This window comes from Pan troglodytes, chromosome 16, assembly GCF_028858775.2.
Source record: "Pan troglodytes isolate AG18354 chromosome 16, NHGRI_mPanTro3-v2.0_pri, whole genome shotgun sequence".
NCBI lineage: Eukaryota > Metazoa > Chordata > Mammalia > Primates > Hominidae > Pan > Pan troglodytes.
Window position 1 is genome coordinate 55,138,435 of NC_072414.2, and position 10,906 is coordinate 55,149,340.

At 42.1% G+C, this 10,906-nt stretch overlaps 1 protein-coding gene across 1 annotated transcript; it reads right to left on the minus strand.

Moving 5' to 3' along the window:
- Positions 1 to 6,155: 6,155 nt before the first annotated feature.
- On the minus strand, positions 6,156 to 10,037 carry RPS27L (ribosomal protein S27 like). Its single transcript, XM_003314703.6, has 4 exons — positions 9,687 to 10,037; positions 8,700 to 8,808; positions 7,909 to 8,019; positions 6,156 to 6,357 (listed from the first exon to the last, which is right to left on the minus strand). The coding sequence occupies exons 1-4, from the start codon at positions 9,690 to 9,692 to the stop codon at positions 6,329 to 6,331; spliced, it is 255 nt and encodes an 84-aa protein (XP_003314751.1). The 5' UTR covers positions 9,693 to 10,037; the 3' UTR covers positions 6,156 to 6,328.
- Between the last annotated feature and the right edge of the window lie 869 nt (positions 10,038 to 10,906).

Here is a 10,906-nt window from a genome sequence, read left to right on the forward strand (position 1 = left end):
GTATATGCTATCTCATTATACCTTCAACATAACTCTATTAAGTAGAAATATTATTATTTTTTCCCAAGGTCACAAACCATTAACTAGCACTTGTTTCAAACCCACACATATCTGACTCTAAAGCCTGTTTTAACCATTATCGTGACTTCCCATAAAAAGCATCTCTAGGCCAACGCAGTAGCTCACACCTGTATTCCCAATGCTCTGGAAGGCTGAGATGGGCGGGCCACTTGAGCCCAGAAGTTTGAGACCAGCCTGGGCAACATGGTGAAACCCTGTCTCTACAAAAAATACAAAAATAAACCAGGTATGGTGGCATGGGCCTGTAGTCCCAGCTACTTGGGAGAATGAGGCGGGAGGATCACTTGAGCCCAGGAGGCAGAGGTTGCAGTGAGGCGAGATCGCATCGCTGCACTCTCTAGCTTGGGCAACAAAGCAAGACTCTGTCTAAAAAAAAAAAAAAAAAAAAAAAAGGCATCTCTAAAAATTTACCAATCCAATAAAAGTCATATTTAATGGCATGCAATTTTATTGATGCAGTCTTCAGTTTAAAAGTTTGTCACATAAAAATGAATAAAAATAAATATGTGTTGGTATTTTAATTAGTTGGCTACAAATAAATAAAAAACACAACTTCAAATTAATACAAAGACAAGATAAAGATAACATAGAGTCATAATCTTACACACCCCCTCTGTTCTAAATACATAGCATGATATATAAAATGTGTAATGAGAAAATTAAAAAGACTTTCATAGACACAAAACACTGAGCAGGGCTGAAGCTGAGGGTCTGCCGGGCTCTGGTTCAAAAGGCTGTGGCAGCTCCAATTTCTGTTCCTATAGAATAACTGAAACTAACACTGCTTCCCTAAGATTTAAAATGAAAGCTTATTAACTAAATTAGGACTATTCTGCCTAAATTCTTTGAAAGGTGAAGTTTTGCTAGGTATGAAAGTGAGAGTAGCCCTAGTAGTGTAGGGGGAAAGCGAGCCAGAATCGGTAGGACACAAATCAGCAGAGAAAATTTGCAATTCTGGCATCTCCTTTGAAACAAAATTCAAAGGCTATTTAAGTGTCGATCAATAGCAAACACCATGACCTGATGTCATTTCTTTCTTTCTTTATTTTTTTTTTTCTGAGACAGTCTTGCTCTGTCGCCCAGGCTGGAGTGCAGTGGTACGATCTGGGCTCACTGCAAGCTCCGCCTCCCAGGTTCAAGCAATTCTCCTGCCTCAGCCTCCCGAGTAGCTGGGACTACAGGCGCCCGCCACCACGCCCAGCTAATTTTTGTATTTTTAGCAGAGACGGGGTTTCATCATGTTGGCCAGGATGGTCTCAATCTCGACCTCGTGATCCGCCCGCCTGGGCCTCCCAAAGTGTTGGGATTACAGGCATGAGCCACCGCGCCCGGCCCCTGATGCCATTTTCTATGCCTATAGTTGTGAAAAAGTAGCTGTAAAATCAAGGTCATTATTCTATAAAAGTTATCCTTTTCTTTGTAAAATGCAATAATGTACTCTATTCCTTCCAAAGATTTTTTTTCCATGGAAAATTACGAAGACATGAGAGGCCGAGGCAGGCGGATCACGAGGTCAGCAGATCGAGACCATCCTGGCTAACACGGTGAAACCCCATCTCTACTAAAAATACTTAAAAAAAAATTAGCCCGGCGTGGTGGCACACGCCTGTAGTCTCAGGTACTCTGGAGGCTGAGGCAGGAGAATGGCGTGAACCCAGGAGGAGGAGCTTGCGGTGAACTGAGATTGCGCCACTGCACTTCAGCCTGGGCGACGGAGCAAGACTCCGTCTCAAAAAAAAAAAAAAAAGAAAGAAAGAAAAAGAAAAAAGAGAATTACAAAGACATAATTTAAGAATCTCAGTTTCCAAATATGGGGTAGAATTTTACAACTTTATATTCTGTGGTAGCAGAATAATGGCCCTCTAAAGATTCCCACACCCTAATCCCCAGAACCTACGAATATGTTACCTTACATAGCAAAACGGATTTTGTAGATGTCATTAAGAATACTTTATTTGGCCGGATGCAGTGGCTCACACCTATAATGCCAGCACTTTGGGAGGCTGAGGTGGGCGGATGGCCTGAGGCAAGGAGTTCAAGACCAGCCTGGGCAACATGGCGAAACCCCATCTCTACAAAAAAATACAAAAAATTAGCGGGGTGTGGTGGCACGTGCCTGTAGTTCCAGCTACTCGGGAGGCTGAGGCCAGAGGGTCACTCAAGCCTGGGAGGTGGAGGAGGTTGCAGTGAGCTGAGATCACGCCACTGCACTCCACCTAGGGAACAGAGCAAGACTCCATCTCAAAAATAAATAAATAAAAAGTGAAAACACTCTAAGTGTCTATCAACTGATGAATGGATAAACATTGTATATTATTACACAGAATATTGTCAAAAAAAGGAATGAAATATTGATTGATACATGCAACAGCATGGACAGCCCTTGAAAACATTATGCTAAGTGAAACATACAGAAGCTACATACCATATGATTCCATTTATACGAAATAGCATTATATGAAATATTGAGAAGAAGCAAATCCATGGAGACAAAAGTAGCTTAGTGGCTGCCAATGGCTGAGAGGAGGGAAGAATAGGGAGTGAATGCTGATAGGTATGAAGTTTCTTTCTAAGGTGATGAAAATGGTCTGGGATTAGACAGTAGTAATGGTTGCACAACCTTGTAAATATAGTAAAAACTACTGACTTTTACATCACAAAAGTTTGGATTTTATAGTATCTGAATCATATCTCCAGAAAAATAAAACAGAAAGGAATTAGAGCTTTATCAGATGACTTACAGGAACGACCAGACACAAAACCATTTGTCATCTCATCAGGCCAGAAGCCAAGAATTTCATTTTATTTTTAGCTTATTTATTTTTTTCTTGAGCTGGAGTCTTGCTCTGTCACCCAGGCTGGAGTGCAGAGGCGTGATCTTGGCTCACTGCAAGCTCCGCCTCCCAGGTTCACGCCATTCTCCTGCCTCAGCCTCCCAAGTAGCTGGGACTACAGGCGCCCACCACCATGCCCGGCTAATTTTTTGTATTTTTAGTAGAGACGGGGTTACACCATGTTAGCCAGGGTGGTCTCGATCTCCTGACCTCGTGATCCACCCGCCTCGGCCTCCCAAAGTGCTGGGATTATAGGCATGAGCCACTGCGCCCAGCCTATTTTTAGCTATCTTTATGTAACTGGTTTTTCCATTTATGGAAGCCTTCCCCTAAAAATAAATTTATATTAAGTTTATGGAAGGTTTCCTTTACAAATATATTTACATTAAAATATGAAGTCAATATAAATAATATTTCAAACATTCAGTATATAATAATGTATGTGGCTGACCCTGAAGTTTGGGAAAGGCCTGGTGTCCTATTCAGCACTTTTCAAAACCAGTAATACCATCTAGATTAATAATAAAGTAAAACTTAATACACCATTCGTTTCCCAATGCCATGTAAATCCTTAGATGTGTTCTTTCTTTGAGACACAGCTTCACTCTGTCACCCAGGCTGAAGTGCAGTGGTGCGATTTTGGCTCACTGCAACCTCTGCCTCCTGGTTTCAAGCAATTCTCGTGCCTCAGCCTCCCAAGTAGCTGGGACTACAGGTGTACACCACCACGCCCAGCTAATTTTTGTATGTTTAGTAGAGACGGGGTTTCACTGTGTTGGCCAGGCTGGTCTCGAACTCCTGACTGCAAGTGATCTGCCCGCCTCAGCCTCCCAAACTGCTGGGATTATAGGTGTGAGCCACCGCGCCCAGCCCTTAGATGTGGTCTTTAAAGTATAATCCTTTTTTTAAAAAATACTTCCAAGGGAATTTTCAGGGTTTGTTAGATTAGTCCTCATCATAGGTTTGATTCCTTCTCATCAAAAGCTGTCATCCCACTGTCTCTCCTTATAGCCAAGTATCCTAAACTGTGCAAGCTGAAGTGCCTTGGAGTACCTCAGGAAAAACACTGACACTGACGCATCTTTTGTATAAACTACTAGTTCCAGGCAGTTCAGTTTCAATATGATATGGCACTACATTCCCTTTGATGGCATCCTATCCTTGTGAAGCTGGGTTTGGAGCCACTGCTGTGACAAAAAGCACCATGCAAAAATCAATGTGGAAGAAATAAGGACAATGGTGTCCAATCTGATTTCAATTTTGAGAAACTGTACGGAGCCCAAAAGGCACACACATTCCATTAGTAACTGTGATGATTTAAGGATGAGATAAAAATTATCACATCAGGCTGGGCACAGTGGCTCACACCTGTAATCCCAGCACTTTGGTAGGCCAAGGCAGATCACCTGAGGCCAGGAGTTCCTTACAGCCTGGGCAACACAGCCAGAGCCCCATCTCTACAAAAAAATTAGGCGGGCGTGGTGGCACATGCCTGAAGGCTCCGCTACTCAGGAGGCAGAGGTGGGAGGCTTGCTTGAGCCCAGGAGTTTGAGGTCACAATGAGCTATGACCCTCCAATCTGGGCAATAGAGCCAAGACACTGTCTCTATTTTTAAAAAAATCATCACATCACTTTTGCTCTTGTGTGTGTATAGTTTTTTTCAAATGGCTACTAGAGTTGTTAGAACATAAGTTAATAAATGTAACTGTTAGGTATTTCTTTTGGCCAAGGAATGGCCTGAAAAAAGTTACTGAGATTCTAACGATGTCAGAAACTAAAAGTCTGAGAATCTCTGGGTCATCTACATATATATGTGTGTATATATATATATATATATATATATATATATATATATTTTTTTTTTTTTTTTTTCTTTTTTCTTTTTTTGAGACGGAGTTTCGTGCTTGTTGCCCAGGCTAGAGTGCAATGGCACGATCTTGGCTCACCACAACCTCCACCTCCCAGGTTCAAGCGAATTCTCCTGCCTCAGCCTCCTGAGTTAGCTGAGATTACAGGCATGCACCACCACGCCCAGCTAATTTTGCATTTTTAGTAGAGATGGGGTTTTTCCATGTTGGTCAGGCTGGTCTTGAACTCCCGACCTCAGGTGATCCACCTGCCTCAGGCTCCCAAAGTGCTGGGATTACAGGTGTGAGCCACTGCGCCCGGCCTTCCTCATACAACTATATACACCCCAAACTTGCCATCATTCTTTAGTTCTTGTGCAACAGTTCTCTGATTTAAGCAGTATGTAAGAGGATCAGTTGCTCACATTAGAGGCCTACCTGTTGATAGGAAATGCCTGTTTTAAATACCTGCCATAAGGTAACAAATCAAATAGAAGCAGAGTAGAAACTGGACTACCTTCCTAGTCCAATGAGGAGTTGTATAGTGAGTGGATACACTCCCCGTCTCAGCTCCCCAGGATTACTTCATAAACTATGAAAATGACAATGAGGCAGGCACCAGAACCACTCAACACACATCTGTAGTCAGGAGTGCTCACCTATCTGGGCCAGAGAATTCAACACCATCTACTATCCCCAACCAGGACTTCTGCGGGTAAATCATGCCACTTCTGATTTCTCCTCAAATTTTCTACCCTAAAAAGGAGCTTCCAATAAATAACTCAGACCCCAGCTAGCAGTTACTGTCCTAAATTACATAGTAGTATAGCAAGGCCACATAAATCCAAGGCATTACACTGTGATCGTTACTGTGTTAACTATGTATTTTTTTGAAACTATTCTTTTTAATTATAGTTTAAGTTCTGGGGTACACGTGCAGGACGTGCAAAATATGTACTTCTTTAAGATGTTTCCACAGGTACAACAGCAGGACTACATTTAGAATTCACAAATAATAGACTTTACATTTGTAATCCTTTAATCCCATTCATAGCAATTTGGAAAAGGAATGAACATAAAGTATTTAGGGTTTCTACTCTTGAAAATGAGACACAAATTAGCCGGGCATGGTGGTGTGTGCCTGTAATCCCAGCTACTTGGGAGGACAAGGCAAGAGAATTGCTTGAACCTGGGAGGCGGAGGTTGCAGTGAGCCGAGATCGCACCACTGCACTCCAGCTTGAGTGACAGAGCAGGACTCTCTGTCTCAAAAAAAAAAAAAGACACAAACTAATCAGAATAAATTTTAAAATGTTTAAACCAAATTCATATACACCGTATATATAAATGTATGGCATACTCAAATATATTTTAAAAAAAGAAAAAGAGGGGATTTGCCCATAATCAAAACTTTATTGAAAAACTGACACCAAAATAGGAGATTACTGCTGTATACCTTACAAAACCAAATGTAATTACATTATCTTGGTAAATTAATTAGAATTATGGAATTTATGATAAGGCTTTCTGTGAGACGACACAAAATTCAGGAAGCTGTTTGAATCATTAGTGTTGCTTTCTTCTAAATGAACACCCTGCAAAAGAATCATGAGAGTATATTAAACAAGTGCATTCTACCTTTGCTATAATTTTAATGACAAAAAGTACTTTTAAGTAAAATACTGAAGTTTAAAGAATATTGGATTAATATTCATATACGGATTATTTATCCTTTTATACCAGAAATTTGCTATAATATATCTATCATATCTGAGTTTACTCTGGTATGACTATAAGTGTCACTCCTGTTTCTCAAATGCTATCATGAAGTCTACTTAAGACCATGAGCCTGAATTCAACAGTGAAGACTGTTTCAAGCAAGCTGTCAGAAGATATACTCTTAATTTTTAGGAACTATTCTGAATACTTTTCTCAAGTAAATAATTTTGATTAGAGGTATTTTCAGACCTATTAGGAAAACTCTAGAACAGATAGACCCATTAAACCATCTGTCAGCATATGGGCACTAAATTCCAAAATCATGACATGACATACTTTGTTTCAAAAATCTCCCAAGTATACTTAGCAATATTACTTAGCAATATTACTCTTAAAAAAATCATGTGCTGACTCCATATTTAGATCTCACCAGGTCACACCAAATAGATCTCGGATTTGCTGCCAATCCACTTGAACTCTTCCAGTGAGAGCATGGAACTTACAGCTCCCCAAAATATCACAAACAAATTTATAACATCATTATGGAATTGCAAATTTACAAGTATTACTATGGAAACTATATATATAATTTTTTTTCTTATTGCACTAAAGTGAAAGAGGAATTAAAATTAGGTTTTTATATTAATCATTGCAGTTGCTCATAAAAGTAAAATCTCTGGCATTTTAACTTATATATTAGCTATCTGTTGCTTAGCTGGCAATGATAAAAAAAACTATTATATGTACTAAATACATATGGAACAAAATTTTGTAAGAGAAATTTTAAAATTCTATATGGTTTTAAAAATCTATATGTCCTGGCTGGCGAGGTGGCTCATGCCTGTAATCCCAGCACTTTGGGAGGCCGAGGCGGGCAGACCATGAGGTCAGGAGATCAAGACCATCCTGGCTAACACAGTGAAACCCCACCTCTACTAAAAATACAAAAAATTAGCCAGGCATGGTGGCACGCGCCTGTGGTCCCAGCTACTTGGGAGGCAGAGGCAAGAGAATCACTTGAACCGGGGAGGCAGAAGTTGCAGTGAGCTGAGATGGCGCCACTGCACTCCAGCCTGGGCGACAGAGCGAGACTCCTAATAAAAATAAATAAATAAATAAATAAATAAATCTGCATGTCCTATAACATGTAGTTATTCTTTTGCTTCTATTCTGACTTAATTTATTCCAAGTTAAGCAAACTAAGTGAATAAATGTGTTCTAAACTAAGAAAAATAAGTCAATGGAGTTCACTGCAAGGTCAAGAGTATAAATATATCCATTTGAACAGGCCATTCTTTACTGAAAGCACACAATGAAAGATAAGTTATTTTGGTAATCATTAAGATTTCTTTAAACTTTTCAGTGAAGATAGAGACATTTATAATCATCAATCTCATCACTGGGTTGGAGAATGCCAAATGATATACCTTCTGTGAGTCTGGCCTTTCCTCCTGTAGGCTGGCACAACACTGTTGAACAACCTACACAAAGAACCACTGTCTGAGCATGGCTGAAAACCGTGGTGATCTTGTAGCAACCTAAAAAAAAAAAAGGCAATGTTAAAAGTGAAAAGCAGAGGAAAACAGCACCTGTTCGACATTTCTGGTAATATGTAAAAAAATTAGTAACTTCAGTGCTATGAAACAGCAAGCCACATGTGTAACATAAACTTTTCTAGCAGCGACACAAAATTTTTTAAAAACAGGTAAAATCAATAATATATTTCATTAAACTTAATATTTCCAAAATATCATTTCAACATGTAATCAATGTATTTTTTTTCTGTGCTACATCGTCAAAATCCAGTGAGTATTTTACAATTAAAGAACATCTCTATTTTGAGTATCCACATTTTGATTATCCACAAGTGCTCAGTAGCCACATTCAGCTAATGGCCATTGTATTGGGCAGCACAGCTTTAGACTGAAGAATCAACAGACTTTTCTTTGTATCATGAAACAGAAAACTCATCGTCTGAAGAGCTTAAAGACTTGCTAAGTCAAATGGCATATCTCCTTTGAATGCCTGTTTTCACTTACCCCGAAATGTTTCTACAATGGTTTCAGTACATTTATTATGAAAATGTCCCTGACATTTCCAATTCTGTAATCCCACTTCTACTCAACAGAGGGTTCTAATGTATCTTAACTATACACACCACACTAGCAATCCCTACAGAAATTTTCCTTAGTAAAGGAATTAAGATTTCAAATTTTACCTGGACATTTTACATCCATAAAGTAAGAATTTGGACTTTGTACTAGGCGTTTCTTTTTATGTTTTTTCTTTTCCTCTTCCAAGGACGGATGTAGTAAATCTCTAGCCAACTGAACAAAGAAGCATATTATTACTATTAGTTTTAAACCACAACGCTGGCACATTTAACCATACATGAAATATACATGCAAAAACAGGAATAACGGTCATCCTCGGCAGAAGCAACACGTCAGATAGTAAAGTTATTTTTCGAAACCTGTTAATAACTTTCATCAGTACTTTTCATAATACTTGTGTTCTCCAAGTCCCTAGAAAAGGGCTTTCGCACGATCAGGAAACATATGGTAAGGCAAACTCTGTCCTTCTTTACTCAACTGCGTAATGAACTGTCTTCAATGAAAACTGCGCGAAGTCGAGGTGCTAAGCAAAGAAAGTGACCCCGACTGTGGACTCGCTTAGAGTAGAAACTGCTGAAGTAGACCAGACAACGTCAGCGCCTGGGTGATTTTTGCTCCTGTGGCTCAACAGCTGATCTGACAGGAATTCTTGCTGAGCGACCGTCCTTGACGGAATTAATATATAAGGCAACAACGAGGACAGTTTTTAAAAAAGGAAAACAAGTAGGAAATCGCTTCCGAAAGAAGGCAGAGGGGGCGAGAAACACCAATCACTGGGAAAGCCAAAAGACCCAAAGATCACAACCTCAGGGGCATCCTCAAAAACCAAGACCGCTCATAAGCTACACAGAGAACTGTTCCCCTCCCAGCCACCGCCTCTGAATTGCAGCCCACGCCCCTGCAGGGCCAGCCGCGCCGCGGTGACCGGGCAAGTCACTACATGCCCGCCACGCGCGAAGACGCTGCGCAACCTGAGCCGCCTCGCCACTCTCGGACACTACAGGCCCGAGAGGCAGCCGGACTCATCCGTCCCATATGACTCTCGGTAAAGAAGCCCAAAACAAACCCGGAGCCCGATGTAAACAACTCACAGGCATGTTGATCCTCTCGCAAGCTCAGCCCTACCAGACCTCCCAGCCCACACAGCTAGCAAGCTGCAAGCGATCTGCGCTCGGCATCAACTTCCGGGATAGAAGCGGCTGGGAGGAGCGGCGGGGCGGGCTTGACTGCTCTAGGCCCTCCTCTCGGTGGTAGGGGGACGCTGCAGCCGGGTACTCGGGTCCAGGGCGCAGGGAAGACCCGGGGATGGTGAGCGTTCCAGGGTGCCAAGTCCCGTGGGTCTAACGGGCTTGTTGGCGAGCGCCGCGGGCTCTGCAGTGCCTGAGGCCAGAATCTGGCTGGGGAGCGGCCTTGGGCTTAGGCCATGGCGAGGGAGCGCCCGCGGCCACCGGGGCCGGCGCCACCCCGGAACCCGGCGGGCCGCTCAGTCCCGGCCCCGGCCCCGGCGCCCTGGCCCGGCCGCTCTCGGTTAGCTCTGGGGGTGAGCACACGGGGCAATGCCACTATTCTCTTCTTTTGTGTATTAAAAAATACAGTATTATTAACCATTAATACGTGCCAGAGAGATTATGAAAGAGGCTCGTATCCTTTTGGCTTCCCTTTTCAAGGCGCAGATTTCGAAGTTTTCTGCGGGGTATGGCTGTGCCTTAGGTTTGCTTTGTTCTGAAAAAAAGTTTTTAAAACAGCACGGATTCGCTGCTGTGCCTCATTCACTAAGAGGCCGCACCCCTTCCGAGGATTACTTGTCCTTTGCAGAGTGGACAACTAGGGGGCCTGAGAAAGGCGAGTGTCACCGATGACCGAACATGAGTCTTTATCATTATTATTATTTGAGACAAGGTCTCGCTCTTTTGCCCAGGCTGGAATGCAATGGTGCCATCACAGCTCACTGCAGCCTCGACCTCCTGGTGGGCTCAAGCGATCCTCCCGCCTCAGCCTCCCGAGTAGCTGGGACCACAGGAACACGCCACTATTCTTTTTTTTTTTTTTTTTCCTTGGAGACAGGGTCCTGCTATATTGCCCAGGCTTGTCTCCAACTCCTAGGCTCAAGAAGTCCTCCCACCTCAGCCTCCCAAGTAGTTGGGACTACCGGCGTGTGACAGCATGCTCTATTTTTGAGGAGGAAACTCTATGCTTGAAAGATGGGTGTCATGGGCGACCAAAAGGCAAGAAGCCAGAAAGACACTTTACCAGAAAATTGGTCTAACTGGATTTTTTTTTTTTTTTTTTTTTTTTGGCAGAGTCTTGCTCT

Coding starts and splice junctions, on each gene's coding strand:
- RPS27L (XM_003314703.6), bottom strand. Junction 8,020..8,699: donor TATGGATGTAAAATGTCCAG/GTAAAATTTGAA, acceptor TTTTTTTTTTAG/GTTGCTACAAGATCACCACG. Junction 6,358..7,908: donor AAAGGCCAGACTCACAGAAG/GTATATCATTTG, acceptor ATTCTTTTGCAG/GGTGTTCATTTAGAAGAAAG.